This window comes from Rutilus rutilus (assembly GCF_951802725.1).
Source record: "Rutilus rutilus genome assembly, chromosome: 6".
In the NCBI taxonomy this organism is placed as follows: domain Eukaryota; kingdom Metazoa; phylum Chordata; class Actinopteri; order Cypriniformes; family Leuciscidae; genus Rutilus; species Rutilus rutilus.
Genome location: NC_140214.1, coordinates 8,326,126 through 8,349,251, shown reverse-complemented (window position 1 = coordinate 8,349,251; position 23,126 = coordinate 8,326,126). Strand labels below are relative to the sequence as shown.

General features: G+C 37.5%; 1 protein-coding gene across 1 annotated transcript in view; it reads left to right on the top strand.

Moving 5' to 3' along the window:
* The window catches only part of ephb1 (EPH receptor B1), a 262,917-nt gene that overhangs the window by 152,533 nt on the left and 87,258 nt on the right, over positions 1-23,126 (top strand). Inside the window, exon 5 of the mRNA XM_084411790.1 lies at positions 14,355-14,690. Coding sequence (XP_084267916.1) covers positions 14,355-14,690 — 336 coding nt within the window. The remainder of the gene's footprint in view (positions 1-14,354; positions 14,691-23,126) is intronic.

Sequence of the window (23,126 nt, the reverse complement as noted above, 5' to 3'; positions counted from 1 at the left end):
TCTTCACTCCCGTTTACATGCAGTTTTCATTATTCTTTAAGAATTGTGGATATTTTTTACCGCCATTATTCAGATAGCTCAACACACGGCACAGATAAACTGACATACAGTAGGTGTGTTACTGGCCAAGCTCTTCCAGCCCACACAGACTGTTTTTTTTTTTTTTTTGGTATTTGGCCTCAGTAGTTTTTTCAGTGACGCGCCTAAAATATCTCCATTTCATTATTTTCTGCCATCAATATACTGCATTGTATTTATGCGCGACGTTGTCAACATGAACTCCGTTGTTTCAGGACTCCAAAAAATGCACATTCACACTTCAGTCAGACTGGAATAGATGTGATTGAAGTGTTTGCATGCCTGCTTATTGCGATTAAAAATTTGCATAAGCCACATATTTTGCTACGATTATGGTTGTTACGATTATGAGTTTAAGCGCATCAATTTGATTGATGTATTGTATTTACATGAGGTAAAGTTTAATCGCAATAGTGCATCAATTATAATCACATTTTAAATGCTTATAAGCCAGAAACTAGCGATCTGGTAGATGTTGTAACTACACCAGCATATTCATATTGTTTGGGCCGGTCTCAATTGACAGCTCATCAGATTTTTTTGGGATTTTTAAACAAAACAAAATAAGAACAAACAATCAACAAAAAAAAGATCATCAGCAGATGATCCAAATAACAGTCATGTTCAAAGAGGTAGGAAGAAGTTAATATAACTTTTCTTGTCCTACCCCCACTTCAATTATATTTTTAGCTACTTAAATTGTTTGCATCACTTAGATATTCAAACTAAATAAAAATCAACAAAGCTCTGAAAATCACTGTTCCAGCTCATATCCATGATCTAGGATTCTTTTTTTAAATAAAAATTTCAGTTGCAATAAGTTTTTACATAGCCTTAAATCATTAAGTTGGCTTGAGAGAGCCAACATATTGAAATCCTATTTAAACTTATTAAGTTGGCTTGAGAGAGCCAACATATTGAAATCCTATTTAAACTTATTAAGTTGGCTTGAGAGAGCCAACATATTGAAATCCTATTTAAACTTATTATTATTATTCTGAGACTAAAATTTCTATATTAAACTCCTCCTAGAGCTTTAACTCTACATACTCCAAACTCGGCTCAGACACTCAAACTTTTCTGACTAAGTGTGCTATCTATTTTCAGACTGATCGGACTTACGGTTTTCCTACAAATGACGATCAAAACTCGGAAAAACTCCCATTGACTTAACATTGGGCATTCTAAAAAAATTCAAACTCACCAACCGACAAAAATTTAAATCTAAATCCCTTGAAAACTAATTCAAACTGCCATTCTATATATATTAGCTAATGAAACTCATTTAAACTAATAAACTCTAATCTCATACACTTATAAACTAATTAACTTAAATTTAATAACTAATTAACTAATAAACTCATGAATTCATAGACTTATGAACTCTTAAACTCATAAATTAATAAATTCTGAACTCTAAACTCATTTAAACTTATAAACTCTAAACTCAAAAACTTGTACACTTATAAACTCTAAACTCAAACTCTGAGTGTGTGTGTGTGTGTGTGTGTCTGAGTGAGTGTGTGAGCGAGGTAGTCTGTGTGAGTGTGTGTGTGTGTGTGTGTGTGTTTGTATCTATCTAACTTATTTATATATCTATCATAAACTTCAAACTACTTTAAACTACTTTAAACTTCAAACCATTTTAAACTTCTTAAGTTTAAAGCTCCCAGCTCCCTAGCAACCACCTAAAACACCCTAGCAACCGCCTAGCAACCACCCAAAACAGTCTAGCAACCACCCAGAACACCCTAGCCACCACCTGGCAACCACCCAGAATACCTTAGCAACCGCCTAGCAACACCATAGCAACCACCCATAACACCCTAGCAACTGCCTAGCAACCACCCAGAACACCCTAGCAACCACCCAAAATACCTTAGCAACCGCCTAGCAACACCATAGCAACCACCTATAACACCCTAGCAACTGCCTAGCAACCACCCAGAACACCCTAGCAACCACCCAAAAGACCCTAGCAACCGCCTAGCAACCACCCAAAAGACCCTAGCAACCACCTAAAATAACCTAGCAACCACCCGAAAGACCCTAGCAACCGCCTAGCAACCACCCAAAAGACCCTAGCAACCACCCAGAACACCCTAGCAACCACCCAAAATACCCTAGCAACTGCCTAGCAACACCATAGCAACCACCTATAACACCCTAGCAACTGCCTAGCAACCACCCAGAACACCCTAGCAACCACCCAAAAGACCCTAGCAACCGCCTAGCAACCACCCAAAAGACCCTAGCAACCACCCAAAATATCCTAGCAACCACCCAAAAGACCCTAGCAACCGCCTAGCAACCACCCAAAATATCCTAGCAACCGCCTAGCAACCACCCAAAACACCCTAGCAACCACCCAAAACACCCTAGCAACCGCCTAGCAACCACCCAAAAGACCCTAGCAACCGCCTAGCAACCACCCAAAACACCCTAGCAACCACCCAGAATACCCTAGCAACCGCCTAGCAACCACCCAAAATACCCTAGCAACCGCCTAGCAACACCATAGCGACCACCCATAACATCCTAGCAACTGCCTAGCAAAAAACGTTCTGGTCCAAACTTTCTCAAGCCAACTTAAAGTTTGTCTCGACGAACTTTCGCATCTAGTTAAGTTGGCTTGAGAGAGCCAACATATTGAAATCCTATTTAAACTTATTATTATTATTATTATTATTATTCCGAGACTAAAATTTCTATATCAAACTCGTCCTAGAGCTTTAACTCTACATACTCCAAACTCGGCTCAGACACTCAAACTGATCTGACCAAGTGTGCTATATCTTTTCAGACTGATCGGACTTACGGTTTTCCTACAAATGACGATCAAAACTCGGAAAAACTCCCATTGACTTAACATTGGGCATTCTAAAAAAATTCAAACTCACCAACCGACAAAAATTTAAATCTAAATCCCTTGAAAACTAATTCAAACTGCCATTCTATATATATTAGCCAATGAAACTCATTTAAACTAATAAACTCTAATCTCATACACTTATAAACTAATTAACTTAAATTTAATAACTAATTAACTAATAAACTCATGAATTCATAGACTTATGAACTCTTAAACTCATAAATTAATAAATTCTGAACTCTAAACTCATTTAAACTTATAAACTCTAAACTCAAAAACTTGTACACTTATAAACTCTAAACTCATAAACTCTGTGTGTGTGTGTGTGTCTGAGTGAGTGTGTGAGCGAGGTAGTCTGTGTGAGTGTGTGTGTGTGTGTGTGTGTGTGTGTTTGTTTGTATCTATCTAACTTATTTATATATCTATCATAAACTTCAAACTACTTTAAACTACTTTAAACTTCAAACCAATTTAAACTTCTTAAGTTTAAAGCTCCCAGCTCCCAAGCAACTCCATAGCAACCAAACTTGAGTACCCTAGCAACCGTTTTGCAAGACCTATATCTCTGTATCAGAACATCGTATAGAGATGAGGTTTGGCTCTTTTGACTCATGCTAGCAAACAGCACTTCCAACATGCTACATATGCTAGCAGTGAATAGCTACATGCTAATAGCGATTAGTTAAGTGTTAAATCATGCCAAGATCATGCTAAGAACTCTATAAAAACTCCATAGTAACCATCTGTGATAACTACCAACCACCTAGTAACACCATATCAACCGCCCTGAATACCATAGCAACCCCCCAGAACACCCTAGCAACCGCCTAGCAACCACCCAAAAGACCCTAGCAACCACCCAGAACACCGTAGCAACCACCCAAAAGACCCTAGCAACCACCCAAAAGACCCTAGCAACCGCCTAGCAACCACCCAAAAGACCCTAGCAACCACCCAAAAGACCCTAGCAACCACCCAGAATACCCTAGCAACCACCCAAAACAGCCTAGCAACCACCCAGAACACCCTGGCCACCACCTAGCAACCACCCAGAATACCTTAGCAACGCCTAGCAACACCATAGCAACCACCCATAACACCCTAGCAACTGCCTAGCAACCACCCAGAACACCCTAGCAACCACCCAAAATACCCTAGCAACCGCCTAGCAACCACCCAAAACCGCCTAGCAACCACCCAAAACACCCTAGCAACCGCCTAGCAACCACCCAAAATACCCTAGCAACCACCCAAAAGACCCTAGCAACCACCCAAAATATCCTAGCAACCACCCAGAACACCCTAGCAACCGCCTAGCAACCACACAAAAGACCCTGGCAACCGCCTAGCAACCACCCAAAACAGCCTAGCAACCACCCAAAACAGCCTAGCAACCACCCAAAATACCCTAGCAACCGCCTAGCAACCACCCAGAATACCTTAGCAACCGCCTAGCAACACCATAGCGACCACCCATAACATCCTAACAACCGCCTAGCAAAAAACTTTCCGGTCCAAACTTTCTCAAGCCAACTTAAAGTTTGTCTCGACGAACTTTCGCATCTAGTTATTATTATTATTCTGAGACTAAAATTTCTATATTAAACTCCTCCTAGAGCTTTAACTCTACATACTCCAAACTCGGCTCAGACACTCAAACTTTTCTGACTAAGTGTGCTATCTATTTTCAGACTGATCGGACTTACGGTTTTCCTACAAATGACGATCAAAACTCGGAAAAACTCCCATTGACTTAACATTGGGCATTCTAAAAAAATTCAAACTCACCAACCGACAAAAATTTAAATCTAAATCCCTTGAAAACTAATTCAAACTGCCATTCTATATATATTAGCCAATGAAACTCATTTAAACTAATAAACTCTAATCTCATACACTTATAAACTAATTAACTTAAATTGAATAACTAATTAACTAATAAACTCATGAATTCATAGACTTATGAACTCTTAAACTCATAAATTAATAAATTCTGAACTCTAAACTCATTTAAACTTATAAACTCTAAACTCAAAAACTTGTACACTTATAAACTCTAAACTCATAAACTCTGAGTGTGTGTGTGTGTGTGTGTGTGTGTGTCTGAGTGAGTGTGTGAGCGAGGTAGTCTGTGTGAGTGTGTGAGTGTGTGTGTGTGTGTGTGTGTGTGTTTGTTTGTATCTATCTAACTTATTTATATATCTATCATAAACTTCAAACTACTTTAAACTACTTTAAACTTCAAACCAATTTAAACTTCTTAAGTTTAAAGCTCCCAGCTCCCAAGCAACTCCATAGCAACCAAACTTGAGTACCCTAGCAACCGTTTTGCAAGACCTATATCTCTGTATCAGAACATCGTATAGAGATGAGGTTTGGCTCTTTTGACTCATGCTAGCAAACAGCACTTCCAACATACTACACATGCTAGCAGTAAATAGCTACATGCTAATAGTGATTAGTTAAGTGTTAAATCATGCCAAGATCATGCTAAGAACTCTATAAAAACTCCATAGTAACCATCTGTGACAACTACCAGCCACCTATTAACACCATATCAACCGCCCTGAATACCTTAGCAACCGCCTAGCAACACCATAGCAACCACCCATAACACCCTAGCAACCGCCTATCAACCACCCAGAACAGCCTAGCAATCACCCATAACACCCTAGCAACCGCCTAGCAACCACCCTAGCAACCACCCAGAAGACCCTAGCAACCACCCAAAACATCCTAGCAACCGCCTAGCAACCACCCAAAACACCCTAGCAACCACCCAGAACACCCTAGCAACACCCTAGAAACCACCCAGAATACCCTAGCAACCGCCTAGCAACCACCCAAAACACCCTAGCAACCACCCAAAACACCCTAGCAACCACCCAGAATACCCTAGCAACTGCCTAGCAACCACCCAAAAGACCCTAGCAACCACCCAAAACAGCCTAGCAACCACCCAGAACACCCTAGCCACCACCTAGCAACCACCCAGAATACCTTAGCAACGCCTAGCAACACCATAGCAACCACCCATAACACCCTAGCAACCGCCTAGCAACCACCGAGAATACCCTAGCAACCACCCAGAAACCCTAGCAACCGCCTAGCAACCACCCAAAAGACCCTATCAACCGCCTAGCAACCACCCAGAACACCCTAGCAACCACCCAAAATACCCTAGCAACCACCCAAAAGACCCTAGCAACCGCCTAGCAACCACCCAAAAGACCCTAGCAACCACCCAAAAGACCCTAGCAACCGCCTAGCAACCACCCAAAAGACCCTAGCAACCACCAAAAATATCCTAGCAACCACCCAGAACACCCTAGCAACTGCCTAGCAACCACCCAGAACACCCTAGCAACCACCCAAAATACCCTAGCAACTGCCTAGCAACCACCTAAAAGACCCTAGCAACCACCAAAAATACCCTAGCAACTGCCTAGCAACCACCCAAAAGACCATAGCAACCACCCAAAATACCCTAGCAACCGCCTAGCAACCACCCAACAGACCCTAGCAACCACCCAAAATATCCTAGCAACCGCCTAGCAACCACCCAGAATACCCTAGCAACCACCCAAAACAGCCTAGCAACCACCCAAAATATCCTAGCAACCGCCTAGCAACCACCCAGAACACCCTAGCAACCGCCCAAAAGACCCTAGCAACCACCCAAAATATCCTAGCAACCGCCTAGCAACCACCCAGAACACCCTAGCAACCACCTAAAATACCCTAGCAACCGCCTAGCAACCACCCAGAACACCATAGTAACCACCCAAAATACCCTAGCAACCACCCAAAACATCCTAGTAACCACTCATAACACCCTAGCAACCACCCAGAACACCCTAGCAACCGCCCAAAATACCCTAGCAACACCATAGCAACCACCCATAACATCCTAGCAACCACCTAGCAAAAAAGATTCTGCTCCAAACTTTCTCAAGCCAACTTAAAGTTTGTCTCGACGAACTTTCGCATCTAGTTATTATTATTATTATTATTATTCTGAGACTAAAATTTCTATATGAAACTCGTCCTAGAGCTTTAACTCTACGTACTCCAAACTCGGCTCAGACACTCAAACTTTTCTGACTAAGTGTGCTATCTATTTTCAGACTGATCGGACTTACGGTTTTCCTAAAAATGACGATCAAAACTCGGAAAAACTCCCATTGACTTAACATTGGGCATTCTAAAAAAATTCAAACTCACCAACCGACAAAAATTTAAATCTAAATCCCTTGAAAACTAATTCAAACTGCCATTCTATATATATTAGCCAATGAAACTCATTTAAACTAATAAACTCTAATCTCATACACTTATAAACTAATTAACTTAAATTTAATAACTAATTAACTAATAAACTCATGAATTCATAGACTTATGAACTCTTAAACTCATAAATTAATAAATTCTGAACTCTAAACTCATTTAAACTTATAAACTCTAAACTCAAAAACTTGTACACTTATAAACTCTAAATTCATAAACTCTGAGTGTGTGTGTGTGTGTGTCTGAGTGAGTGTGTGAGCGAGGTAGTCTGTGTGAGTGTGTGTGTGTGTGTGTGTGTGTGTGTGTGTTTGTTTGTATCTATCTAACTTATTTATATATCTATCATAAACTTCAAACTACTTTAAACTACTTTAAACTTCAAACCAATTTAAACTTCTTAAGTTTAAAGCTCCCAGCTCCCAAGCAACTCCATAGCAACCAAACTTGAGTACCCTAGCAACCGTTTTGCAAGACCTATATCTCTGTATCAGAACATCGTATAGAGATGAGGTTTGGCTCTTTTGACTCATGCTAGCAAACAGCACTTCCAACATGCTACACATGCTAGCAGTGAATAGCTACATGCTAATAGCGATTAGTTAAGTAAGAACTCTATAAAAACTCCATAGTAACCATCTGTGACAACTACCAACCACCTAGTAACACCATATCAACCGCCCAGAACACCCTAGCAACACCATAGCAACCACCAAAACACCCTAGCAACCACCTAGCAACATCATAGCAACCACCCAGAACACCCTAGCAACCGCCTAGCAACACCATAGCGACCACCAAAACACCCTAGCAACAGCATAGCAACCACCCAGAACAACCTAGTAACTGCCTAGCAACATCCTAGCAACCACCAAAACACCCTAGCAACATCCTAGCAACCACCCAGAATACCCTAGCAACCGCCTAGCAACACCATAGCAACCACCAAAACACCCTAGCAACCGCCTAGCAACATCATAGCAACCACCCAGAACACCCTAGCAACCGCCTAGCAACCATCCAGAATACCCTAGCAACCGCCTAGCAACCACCCAGAATACCCTAGCAACCACCTAGCAACAGCATAGCAACCACCCAGAACACCCTAGCAACCGCCTAGCAACCACCCAGAATACCCTAGCAACCGCCTAGCAACAGCATAGCAACCACCCAGAACACCCTAGCAACCGCCTAGCAACCACCCAGAATACCCTAGCAACCGCCTAGTAACACCATAGCAACCACCCAGAACACCCTAGCAACCGCCTAGCAACCACCCAGAATACCCTAGCAACCACCTAGCAACACCATAGCAACCACCCAGAACACCCTAGCAACCGCCAAGCAACACCATAGCAACCACCCAGAACACCCTAGCAACCGCCTAGCAACCACCCAGAATACCCTAGCAACCGCCTAGCAACACCATAGCAACCACCCAGAACACCCTAGCAACCCACTAGAAAACCCCCAACAACTTTTTAACTGTAAACTACTTTATACTTTAAACTACTTTAAACTTCAAACTGATTTAAACTTTAAACTAATTTAAACTTTAAACTAATTTAAACTTTAGACTAATTTAAACTTTAAACTACTTTAAAATTTAAACTAATTTAAACTTTAGACTAATTTAAACTTCAAACTAAATTAAACGTTAAACTAAATTAAACTTCAAACTACTTTAATCTTCAAACTACTTTAAATTTTAAACTTTCCAGTCCAAACTTTCTCAAGCCAACTTAAAGTTTGTCTCGACGAACTTTTTAATCTAGTTATTACTGTTGTTCTACAGGATAACACCCTGAGTTGTTATACAGTGGAGTGGAACTTACTATTTGTTCGAATGAATGGTTTAATAAACATTGATATTCCTCTGAAATTGTACGTGCTTTCTCATAGTTGAAAAAGCTCTTGGATATTTCTAGGCAATTAGGTATTATGTGCTCTAAAAACAATTTGAATAGTTTTGTAGTCAATCAAATCTTTGAACTTTAATATTTTGAGTTTAATGACCAATGGGTTTGTTGGTTCTCTGTATGTAGTTTTATGTATGATTCGAGTAGCTCTTTTTTGTAGGATGAAGATTGGATATGTATTTGTTTTGTAGGTGTTCCCCCATACTTCCACAATGTATGGGAGTATGAAGGAGCAGTACAACATACTTAGAGAAGCCTTATTCAATAGTTCTTTGGCTTTATTTAATATTGCTAATGACTTAGATATTTTGGTTCTAATATATTTTATATGAGGTTTCCAGCTTAATTTACTATCAATAACTATTATAACTATTATATATAAATTTTATTTCGGATACTCGTTCTAGTTCTATACCATTTATCATTAGTTTCTTATCTGTGTCGATTAATCGGTTCCCAAATATTATACATTTGGTTTTACTCAAATTCAGTGTTAGTTTATTTTCATCAAACCAAATCTTCATCCTACTCACTTCATTTTCCATGGTATCCAGTAGCTTCTCCAAATTTTCACCACAGCATAGTAGGTTTGTGTTATCAGCAAAAAGAATGGTTTCCACAATTTGTGACACTTCACATATATTATTTATATAAAGGTTAAATTATAATGGCCCCAACACTGAACCCTGTGGCACCCCACATGTAACCTGCAACAGCTGTGATTTATTGTTTTGTATTTCAACATACTGTTTTTTGTTCTCTAGGTAACTGGATAACCATGTCAATGCACTTTGATGAATAGAAAGTTCAAAAGAACAGCATTTATTCGAAAAAAGTTTTCAAATTTTGTAACATTATAAATGTCTTTACCTTCACTTTTTTTTTTTTTTTTTTTACAATTTAATACATCCTTGCTGAATAAGAGTATTTATATCTTCAGATATCAATACTCTTTTATTTATTTTTTAAGAGTATTCAAAAATCTTACTGACCCCAAAGTTTTGAAAGGTAGTGTATATATTCAATGCTTGGGAATCGGAATTGCATCATGAAGCTCAGTGCAAGTGCTCCACTGAGAATGAAAGAAACGGAGAGAAAACTCAATAAAGAATGTGTCGTTTTTGTTCTAAGTGTTGTAAAACAAAAGCGATTTATCCTCATCGTCCAAGACGGGAAGTGGTAGCAGCCGTCTGGTTGGCCTCTTGCCAGTGTGTCTGAGAGAGAGAGAGTTAAATGTGCAATAAATCCAACAGCAGCAGCAGCCAGTCGATTCCTTATCATCCACATGTCCATTTCCAGATTAATCTCCTCATGTCTGTCACAGTTCCTCAGTGTCTGTCTCTCTCATCCTCACATCTCTGACGCTTTGATATTCACTCACAGGATTTGGTTTTAATCTTGTTGAGAGCATCGCAAAAGCAGTGTGTGTGAACTTGAAACCACAAGAAGTGGACAGTCTTAGGATTGGAGATATCGCCATCTTTGAGGGGACATTTTGACCCCATAACATAGGGTTTACCAGAACCACACACAGTTCAGAAGTTTGAGGTCGGTATGATTTCTTAAATGTAGCCTTGGTGTGCATAAGAGACTTCTTTCAGAAAAAAATATTTAAACAAAATATAGTAACTAGTCATAATGTGAAATATTATTACAATTGTACAATAACAATATAATAACTATTTTTTTTGTGTGTGTATGTATGTATATTATATTGTTATTGTACAATTGTAATAATATTTCACATTATGACTAGTTACTATATTTTTGTTTAAATATTTTGTGTGTGTATATATGTATATATGTAATAATTTTTTTTATTTTTTTTATTTTTTTTTTAATGTAATTTATTCCTGTGATGGCAAAAAAATTATAAATAATAAATTAGCATCATTACTCCAGTCTTCAGTGTCACGTTCCTTTGAAAATCATTGTAATATGCTGATTTGCTGCTCAAAAAAATAAAATAAAATCGTACTACCAATTTTGAAAACAGTGGAAACCATGACATGTTTTTAGGAGTCTGATAAATAGAAAGTTCAAAAGAACAGCCTTTATTTGACATAGAAATCTATTATAAATGTCCTTACTGTCACTTAAAAGTATTATCAATTAAAAGTTCTTTCTTTCTTTCTTTCTTTCTTTCTTTCTTTCTTTCTTTCTTTCTTTCTTTCTTTCTTTCTTTCTTTCTTTCTTCATCAAGATTGCACCCACTGATAGCACAATTAATTTGCACACATTTGGCTGTGTTGTTTTAGCACCAATTCACTAAAGGAGTTATACAAATCAGGTAATTGTGCAAACGTGCCCACGAAATTAGTGCTTATCACAACAGGGCAATTTCCCATTTTACAGGCTTGGTTGTTTGGTTGTGGAGGATGCAGGAAGATGCGTTTATACTGTGTGTATGTATATGTATATCTATCTATCTATCTATCTATCTATCTATCTATCTATCTATCTATCTATATATATATATATATATATATATATACACCAGATCTAACTGTATCTGCATCAACAGCATCAACAATCCACAATAAAACTGTATTTTAACCAGGAATATCAATACAGTACCTTTATGATGTCAATTATTGTGATGTTTGCGTGCGTGTATGTAGTGAAGCTGCTCTTGGTGTGTCTGGATTTCCTTTGGGAACCGGCTAATTGTGTTGGAACTGGCTGCATCTCATGGCCTCATTCTGTTCTCTCTCTCTCTCTCTCACACACACACACACACACACACACACACACACACACACACACACACACACACACACACACACACACACACACACACACACACACACACACACACACACTCCTTCTGGCCTAGTTCCAGATATGGCCCACCTCCACTTTGATTCACTTGCGCATTTTCTCCTCCCGTCTCTCGCTCTCTACCCTTTCCCCTCTGCCTTTCTTAAGCCTGACTATGAGATATAGTGAGTAAGACATCTCTGCTGTCGTAGCACCTAATCAAACAGTGCTTTGGGTGTTAACTGTGGTGTAAGCAAAGCCCTGCTGTTTGGATAGTGACCAGCTCACTGTCTGAATGAAACACTCCCTGCTAACAAAGCAGAAAGAGCTGCTGCTTTATGGATCCTCACAGACCTTTTAAAACATCTATGGCACTGTTCCCTGAATAGGGCAAAAAAAGTCTGAAAAGAGTCTGAATCTCTTATAGAAATCCATCCATCAAGTGTATGTATATATATATATATATATATATATATATAATTTTCATATAAATGCTATTTCTAGATATTGTGTTTTATTTTTTTAAAACACACACACGCATTCAAGAGCTGTCAGAAGCCTTCTGCTCAACTGATTGGCTAATCATCAGGGTTGCCAGAGTTCGAGGTTGCTTCTTTCATCAGTTTTCCCTGTTTAGGATCCCAGTAGCCCCTGATTCTATCCCACAAGGCCCTGCCTGCACAATAGCTCATTGTGTCTCGGCCTGAGTGAAATCATTCTTTTCTTGCTTCAAGTGCTGGAACGTTTCCTCGCCAGGTTTGATATTTCAAGGAGAAGTCACTCAAATTCTTCGTGAAAGTGGCTGGTCATGAAAATCCAACCTGAACCTTCCAGAACCTCTCCTGGCTCTCATCTGGTTCAGGTGCGGTCTATAGTTAACATCACAACCTTTCCGTGATCTGTAAATCCTCAGTTCCTGGCCGGATGTTCTGTGCACCGGGGGAAGTCGTTGCTTTATCAGAAACACAATATGGTTTCTCCCTGTGGCTGTAGTGGGAAGGCTGGATGTGTATGAATGGATCCAGGAGGTTGTGATAAAGAGCCATTACTAAATCCTTGTTCCCTTACTCTGACTGTTGATGAAAAGCCACTCACAGTGTTGAGTTAGTGGGCTGATGTACGGCCTTCGGGGACCGCCACTCTGCATGGTAATTATAAACAGTTACACGTCGTTCTGGGACCGAGACCACAGCTGAAAGGAAAAACACAACACGGCTCCATTCTGTACGACTTTCTTGTAGTTGAGTAGAAAATGTTTGAAACTTTAACTACACAGAAAAGATTTACTGCTGACATTCTACACATAGTACTAAGTGAACTCTGCTGTAAAAACTGAGATTATTTGTGATTAAATATCATTGGGGAATGTATCAGTTTAAATAAATAAGGATTAGTTAATCCAGAAATTAACCCTCATGTCATTCCAAAACTTTATGACTTCACACTGTCAGTTTTTGGGACTGACAACTGCATTTATTTACAGTAGCGCCTCGAATACTCTCTGTATTGAACGTGCAACAGGATTTAAGCCAGTATTCTTTTACCAGTAACCATAGTGACTGATGTCGCCATCAATAACACTGTTGTAACACAATAATCACTTTTGACACGACAGGAGTCCAGTCGAGCCGTGAGTTCATCCATCAAAAAAACAATTTAAATGTTTTAAAACAATATATACTTTTTCATTTTATTCAACATTTAATATTATTATTTTAATTTGACGATAGACTATTTAAATAAAATTGTAATTTATATATTGTAATAGATATATTTTTTATGATTTCTACAAGGCATATTTGTTAAATGAAAAAAACTGGTTAAAGCCCCGCACGGTTCTGGATTTATCCGTATACAGAGACAAATAATTCTGAGATTGTTACAGATACAGATATAGATATTGGCTCCGCTGCACGGCTGCATGAATACTCCAGTCTCCATTCTTTGTAACTGGATGAACATGTGTGACCAGTACCATTCTCTTAAATTTCACCTTTTGTGTTCAATGGAAGAAAGAAAATCATGGGTTTGTAATGGCATAAAGGTGATTAAATTATAATAGATGTTCCTTTTTGGGTGAACTATTGCTTCAAGAGAGGAATAGAAATGCTTAAATGATAAATGAGGTAAGCATATCATGCAATTAAATGTCGTCTAAAGGTATTAGTTGTTCAACTGAATCTAAAATGACTCATTTTCTATTATTCAAGTGTAGAAATTAGTGTAATTTAATAAAAAGCCAATGTAAGAGTTGTAATTATTACTGCACTGCAATTACAGCAGTGCAATTTAAAGAGCCTAGGCAAATGCAAATGTTATCTTTATCTCTTTAGTCACACAAAAATGCTCTTCACACAAAAACAACATTTCTTTCGCAGCATCATGTTCATAGTTTGCTTAATGAATTTCAGTATTCTCACGTGTCTTTACTTTCTCGTCAGGTGTTCCCTCTGGGCCAAGAAATGTCATCTCCATCGTGAACGAGACCTCGGTGACACTGGAGTGGCACTCCCCGCGTGAGACAGGCGGTCGCGAGGACGTCATGTACAATATTGTTTGTAAGAAATGCCAAGCGGACCGGCGATCCTGTTCCCATTGCGATGATAATGTGGAATTTCAGCCCCGGCAGCTGGGACTGACCGAATCCAGAGTCTTCATCAGTAACCTTCTGGCACACACTCTCTACACGTTTGAGATCCAGGCGGTCAACGGTGTCACCAACAAGAGCCCGTATCCTGCCCAGCACGTCTCCATAGACATCACGACCAACCAGGCTGGTGAGTGATTACTTTTTTATGAAGCCAAACAAGATTATGCTTGATTAAACAAGCTTATGCAATCAATACAGCCCACAGCAGCAGAATAACCCTGCTGATGAAGAAACAGTTTAGACCAGTTCATATTCCAAGATGGTCTTAATCAGTTTTAGATTGATCAGTTCTGGTGTGTTACTTGTATGAGCTAGTTAAGATGGTTATTGTTGGAGGTAAACTGTCTTGACTGGTGCAGTGTTGTTATTGGTTTAACTGATCTTGATTTAAACTAATTTAGGAGGAACTCTGATAGCAGGCTGCAGACTATTTAAACGTTGAGCAAGCAATCTCATTGGCTGCAGGATCAGCAGAAGCCAATCAGCTTGTGCCATGTGGTAATAATGTGATTTACAAAATACAAAATAAAAATAGATACATTTAAGCAAAAAAAAAAAAAAAAAATATATATATATATATATATTTTATCCATTTTTATTGTTCTATACAATTTTTATGTATTAATTTATAATTAAAATTAATAATTAATTTAATTATAAATTAATACATATGTATGTGTATATATATATATATATATATATATATACATACATACATTAGGGTGGTCCTTATCAAGTCCAATTTTTTTGTGTGTGCAAAATGTTAGTGTCTTAACCTCTTAAACTGTTCCTTTTAACTTCAAAATTAGAAATATGCAAAAATGTTGACAAAAAAATTATATTTAGAGGTAGCTCAATCATGTGGAAGATTGCCTATGTTAAGCTGTGCGGCGTTATTGTGATATGCAAGTAATATTAAAAGTTGCTGCAAATGAACTACATTTTATTGAAATCAGAGCAACACTGACATGACAACAATGACAAAAAAAAAAAAAAAAACCACAACATTTTCAACAATCCCTCATTTCTGATGCTCAGCAGCCAGTGTTGACTTTTTGCAGTCTGGATAGATCCGTCGGTGATCTTCCACCACATGAAGGAGACACTGCAATTGTTCTTCAGAGTGTGTGAGATAGCCATTGTATTCTTGAATCAGAGCCACTCCTCTCTCGGCGTGATCATTGACTACTTTCATTGCATGTATGGTTGCCTGTGCCTCCTGATAATCTGCTTGATTCGGCCAAAGTTCCGGGTCAATTTCAAGGAACGTAATGTAATTTTTTTAATAAAAAAAATGTGCTCTAAACCCAAACAATAACCAAGGTGATCATCAATAGAAATATGTATTGATTCCACCAGAAAAGGTAAATCTGCTAAACCGGGTCATGGATGGATTAATTTGGATTTAGTTTCTACAATAAGTAAACTGAGATATGTATCTAAAATACATATTTAGGAATATATGGTGCATTAGATGCTTTTATGGAGATTTTTTTGGGAATTTTACTAGCCAGGTACTATACCAAATGATTCAAATGATCGGTTTTTACGAAAATCATCAAAATCTCAGAAAGTTTAAAGCTATTGAGCTACCAGTAATTATTATGTTACTGCCATAAAAGTTGGCATGCTGTATTTTCTTATATAAAGGAACAATTTAAAGGGTTAAGAGCATGACAATTGGAGACTTTAAAAATAAGGACCACCCTAATATACATACATATTTGTTGCTACTTTTTAAGCAAAGAAAATCAAAAGATAAATGATACTGTAGGGTTAGTTATGAATATTGTACAATTTCTCATTTTAAGAGAAAATGCAACCAGCACCTTTGTGCTAGTAAAATGTTTTCTTTTGTTGTTTTTTTTTATGTTCAGTCACATACTCTTATCCATTTTGACCAGTTATTTTTCTACTTTCGTTACTATTTTCATTACCTTAACCAATTTAGTTTCGTCTTTCATTTCCATTAAAAAAGGCTCCAAGTGGTCATTTGGCCTCGATACCACTGACTGCAGTATATTGAGACTGAAGTATTCCGTTTCAACATTTAAAGCTGCTCACTGGACTGTGCAGGAAGTCAAAATTGAAAACATCACCTAGTTTGACCTACGCTAAAAGATATGCATCCTCATCATTTCCTTGAGGGCTCCTCTTTCAGTTTTTCGAGGGCAGCCCATCTCTCTCCATCTTTCTCCACCTCCTTTACTTCCCCTGCCATCTCAATTTCCTGCTTTCACTGAATAGCTCTACAGAAGCATCACAGCAGTTGGTATGTTAGAAGTTTGTGCCGATCTCGCTGGGATGCATTCGTCTGGTTCGGCCCTTTCATCTTTTTTCATCGGGACCAGTATGAAAAAAAAAATAACAGCCTTGATCGTGTCACTATTCCTTAATACATTCAGCCGTGAAACGAGGGCACCCAGAACTGTGGCGCTGAGAGTTTAGCTGCTTCCGTTGCGGCCCCCTCCCGGATCAAAGTGAGCGCTTGTGGATAATTTAGCGTGCGGTGGAGATTTTCATCCTCAAAACGAGGAAACGTTCAGTCCCAGCTATGAGAACAAATTAAGTTTGAATGTATGGCAGAGCAGTGCTTGCTGACAGCTGCACCCTGTTCCCATTCCTTTGTTTGTTTGTTTTTTACACAACACAAGTGAAAAAGGAACTCGCTCATGCTAAAGTGCTGGATGGATGTCAAGGCATTACTATGTGGTTGATAAGTGATTTTATTACATTGTTTTGTGGTTGCTAGGGTGGTTGCCAGGTTTTTTTTTTTTTTTTTTTTGGCAAGTCAAATGTTCTCACAACTGCCCTCAACAAATCAACCAATGTGTGTAACTTAATTGGTGCAGTTTAATACTCGGGCTTAGGTATTATGAAAAAATATATTACTTTTTCCTAAAAGGGATAGTTCAAAAGTTAAAATTATTTAATCTTCTTTGAAAGAGAATAGAGATATTTAGATTTTTTTTATTCCCATATAATGGAAGTCAATTGGGGCCAATGTTGTTTGGACCCAAACACTCGTCATACTTTACCTTCAATAGGATGTAATGCAAACAAAAAAATTATTTTGTTTTAACAAAATAATTATATGCAAATTATGCATAATATTTTAAAATCATGAAAAAGTATAGATTTGAAAATGTAACAGGTATAGTATATACAATAATATAACAAATATATATATATATTATATATATTAAATAAACAAAATATATATTTACAGTTATGTCCCGCAGTATTTAGCTGATTTAGCTTCAGAAAAGTAATTATAAACATATAAAATACAAATAAAAGGTAACAACAATCAATCTAAAGAAATAGAAAATTAGAGGTTATAAGATGCAGAGGGGAAACAGTGTTTCTCACTGTCTTTTACAGAGAAGAAGGATTGTGTTTGAGTTTGTTTAGATGTGTGAAGACTCTTAGAAGACTGTAGAGTCAGAAACAGTCAGTTAGAGACCAACAAAAGAAGCCAAATGCATTATAAATCTGCCAGCAGATATATCCTTCTATAACTCCTCTGTTATGTAGATTAGAAGCTTTGTTTTGGATTTGAGGGGGATTTTTGCTCTTATGTTTTAAAGTAATTACAGAAATACAAGATTCTGTTGGCTAAACATAACAGGATGTGGAACATCGTTGCCGTTTGTATTATTTTTGATGTTTCTTAGTCTAATTGAGGCATGTTCATTGGAAACTACAATGGAGAGCTTGATCAAGGCAGTATTAGACAGTATTTTGGCAGTATTAGAGTTGTTCTTTTAATAATAATTTACATTAAAAGAATATTCACACCAAGAATGAGAACTATAAAGATAACTATAACGATAACTATAACTACATTAGCGCCCACGCCAATTATGTCATCTGCCGCTTTAAATGCCCAAACTCGTTAAAGTCGGGTGGATTGTGATTATCAATGTTTTCATTGTTCATCAGCTGGAAGAAATACAGTATCTTTGTGTTAGAAACAACCCACAATTCCAGTCATTAACAATGTTTGTTTAGTGAATGAATCATTCTGTTGAGTTACTGTAGATCTTTTTTAGTGATTCACAAGAATAAGAAAACAATGTAAAAAACTATGTAAATTTCATAACTTTCTTCACCTAAAGCTATCATATGGCTTCAGAAAATGTGGAATACTGTTCATGAAGCATGAATGTTTTAGTGTCCATTCAATGTAATTGCATGGAAAACAACGACCATTTCTCCATTTGTGTTTCACAAAATGTCAGGTTTTCATTTTCGGGCAAACTATTTCTTCGATGTGAGGAGCAGCATTTCTTATTTCAAGTGTCTACTCAGCATCTCTCTGTTTGGCTTTGCTTTGCAAAGGGAAACTATAACTATTTCCTCTTAAACTGTTATTAGTCCTGTCTCGATCACCTGTTAGTGCGCTTGTTTTGATCCAGTCTAATTGGAGTTAATTGGCATAATTGGAGCTTCAGTGCGATGCTTGTTTCCAGCTGAACTGAGTCGTTGAGAAGCAGTTCAAACACGATCTGCAGCGGAGTGTCTTGTAATCGCTCCTCTTGTGACACTAGGAGTCGGAGCAAACAAACAAAAAGATCATAACACGGAATCAGACACCTGCCGAGTTTTCCTCCTTCTTCCGTGTGCACGAGAGCAGAACGGCGAGGTAAATAATCCTGATTAACATGCGGCTCTAATGGCCGCTGCTGTGTGTGTGTGTGTGTGTGTGACAGTTAAACGGTGCTCTTGACAGATAGATACTTAAGAGCCATGCTCTCCTCAGTTGTTATCGCTTTTGGAGACCATAATGAGTCTTTTGCTGTTAATGGGCCCTTCCCATGCGGAGGGGTCTCGGAGGTAAGCAGTAATTGTGTACCTGTACTTCTTGTACCTGATGGAAATGCCAAACGGGAGAAGAACGAGATGGAAAAACAGGAGGAGGAATGCAGATGCTGCATGTTCAGTCCTGGGGAGGTTAGGAGACTATAGGTGTTTAAAATTAATTAAAGCTTAATCAGGATTTAATTTATTCCTTTGAAAGCTGGTTGAAAGAGGTTTTCAAAAGAGCTGGTTTGAAAAAGCACAGTTCAGTGGTTTAGTAGGACAGCTCTGGATCTCAACTGGATTCCACAGAAACGTTGGGGAAAACAGTTCGATTTTGATAAAGAGGGTCCGTTCACATTTTGTAGAACAAAGAGTAAATTAATCTTAAATGTGAAGTGTGTAAATAAATATGTATAAATATATGTATGTATATATTAGGGGTGTAATGATATGCAAACATGATGGTTCGGTACAGCAGGGGGAGAAAACTAAACACGAAATTGCTTCTTTTTTCTTTTTCTATTTTTAATTAAACTCTCTTATTTTTGTTTAATCTATCTTAGCTAATGCTGTAAACTATAGGGAGCCCTTAATTACACATTACTATAATATTAAAGGTTACAATTAACAACAGAGCCCATATTATTAAATTCAGTTGATATTTATTTTTAAATGTAATAATCAACACTCAAATAAAAAAAAACATGTACTGTAGATTGCTCATAAGGCAGGATTTGCATTAATGTCTAAATCTAATTATAAAGTAAATTTTCTACTCCAATTCATTTTTGAAATATAATCATTTACAAATACATTGTCTGTCATAACTTGTTTCATGACAAATTTATTTAAACATACATTAAATAATAAGACATTACTAACAGGTTAAGTAAATATAATGAATAGGCTAATAGTGCATATACAAAATGCTTCTCTCTAGAGTTCTCTCTAACCTGCTGTCGACAATAAATGCCTGAGGTAAATGTAATGCTACGTGAGATATTATTCTCAAGCTGTTTTATTGATATCTTTGAAACACTGGTTGAGAGATGTAAACAAACATACAGAGTAATGGTTTCTTCTTCTTTTGCGCTTTTTACTGGTAGCAGCGTTGCACTGCTGCGCGCCCCCTTCTGGATTTGAGTGTGGATCGCCTGTGACTGAATGTATTTGTAGTGCAACTGCATGCACCGAAACGTGACATCCGTACCGTACGGTTCGGGACTAGTACATGTACCGTTACACCCCTAATATATATATATATATATATATGCCTAATTTGCATAAACTTTTTTAAAAATACAATGTAATATTGTCTGTTAAATTGTCATATTATATAATTCATGAATATTTAAAAATGGTATGCCTAATTTTCATATTATATAAACCTAAATGAAGCTACAATACAAAAACAAATTATTGTATTAATTTTATTTTCAATAAGCAGGGTACAATTCTCACTATTAACTAACCAGTCGTATTAACTACGACTTGTTCCTCAATGAACTCCTAATTACTGCTTATTAATAGTATGGTAGTTGTCACGTTTAGGTATTGGATAGGATTAAGGGATGTAGAATATGGTCATGCAGAATAAGGCATTAATATGTGTTTTATAAGTACTAATAAACTGCCGATATCATAGTAATATGCATGATAATAAGCAACTAGTTAATCGTGAGGATTGGGCCCTAAACTAAAGTGTTACCCCATAATCTAATAATTACTTTCATATTTACAGGGACTTTCTGCAGTATTTAGCTGCTATACTCCTCTAGAAAAAATGAATCTAAACATAAATAAAAGATAACAATGACACATCTAAAAATAGAAAACTGTTGATGTTTTCTTTAGAATTTGACAGCTAATTTAAATCAATGATTAGTATCTTTAAAAAAAAAACTGATATAGTTTTACAAGAACATACAAGAAAATAAAAACAGATTAATATATTCCCACTGAGCGATTGAGATGAAAAATGTCACGGCGGTGGTGGCGGCTAATGTGGGTATTTCAGTGTATCAGGTCAAGCGCTGAACTGGGCTCTTTATTCACCCGGAGGCGCCTTGTGTTTCTCGATGGGTTCAGTGGTTTGGAGAAGAAAACACCCATTGAGTGTTTGGCATTTACAAACTGCATTTGGTGCGATCGGTCTGGGCACATATGGCAGGACAGGGGGGTGGGAGTAGGAGCTGACCTTTCAGATGCATAGACGGTGTAGTTATTGCACATTATATAGTCTGTAGGTTGCTATTTGTCAACTTTTTTGAAAGCTTGTGTGCAACACAAAAGCACAACGTACGTGTTTCCACAGCTAGAGTGAAGAACACGTCCTCATAGTGTCCACAAACCTCGCAAATGGCTGCTGGGAACATCGGTGAAGACTTCAGCTTCCTGGGTGCCATCTTATCTTACGGTCTTTCCTTTCATCTTAATATTACAGGTCATGTGTATTTGGAGTCAGTGTCAATTAGAAAAATTGCTAAGGACATATGACAGCCTAATCAATGTGTATCAATGTATGTAGAGCCTCTAATTTCCTGCAAGGAGAGATAAACAAATGAATTAAACGAGTTGTAAAGGTGTTTTTTTTATGTATGTTACACTGGGGGGATTGTTACTGCAGTTATTGATTTTTTTAAATCTATAAATCATGGCTGTTTACATCTAGTCTGATGACATCTACATCTAGTCCCCTCCAAATTGTTCTGATCTGAATGAGACTGGTTGAAGATCTTTGATTAGCAGTGTTGGTGAACATTTGAATGTAACTCATTTAAAAAAGTATATACATTTATAATATTCAGTGTGTGTGTGTGTGTGTGTGTGTGTGTGTAATTATTGAATGTTTTATGTTTAACGCTACATCATTAATTTTGTAATATTTTTTGAATTAAATGTTTTAATAATTAAGATAAATAATAATAATAATAATAATAATACAAAATAAAAGTATCTTCTCTATTTCTCTCAGACTTTTGTATCCCACTCTATATTATCATGGTATGTAATATATCTATTTTATTTTAGTCCAAAGCCACAGATACAAAAATAAACAAACAAATAAATAAAATATGATATAAACCATCTACTTCTGGTGTAGGAATAGAGAGACAGAAAGATAAAACACATACTTAATATTCAACATTATTAGGGATCTGACTGTTCTGACGCTGTTGTAACCGCTGAGCTGGACGATGACATCATTTTTTGCAGAACTATTTTATAGATGAAATGAACTAATTTAATAATTGATGAACTTTACAACAGAACTGAATCAACTCTTGAACAACAGCCGAAAAGCATCATTTTCCTTTTATCACTGTAAATCTGCTTTGAAACAATCTGTATTGTATAAAGCGCTATATAAATAAATGTGACTTGACTTGGGCAAAGAGTCCAGAACATAAAACCAGTGACTGCCAGCCCTGCGGCTCTAGAGTGTTAATAAACTCCCAGACTGGCATCTGGTCTGTGTGTCTGGTGAATCCCTCATCAATATAGCTGTGAATTTAAAAGTGTATTCTGTCCCTGACTTGACACAAAACTGGATGAAGGACACACTGTTCTAGATTAAAACTGGTAATTCTGTAGATAAATTTGTCTATGCACCCTCATTTCTCTCAAAACAATGCAAATGAATGGTAACCAGTGACTGTCAAGCTTGAAAAATAACAAGAAAGCTCCATAGAACTATTCACATCTTTCCTGCGAGTCTTATTGGGCGTCGCCATGACACTCGATACTTCCTGTTGAC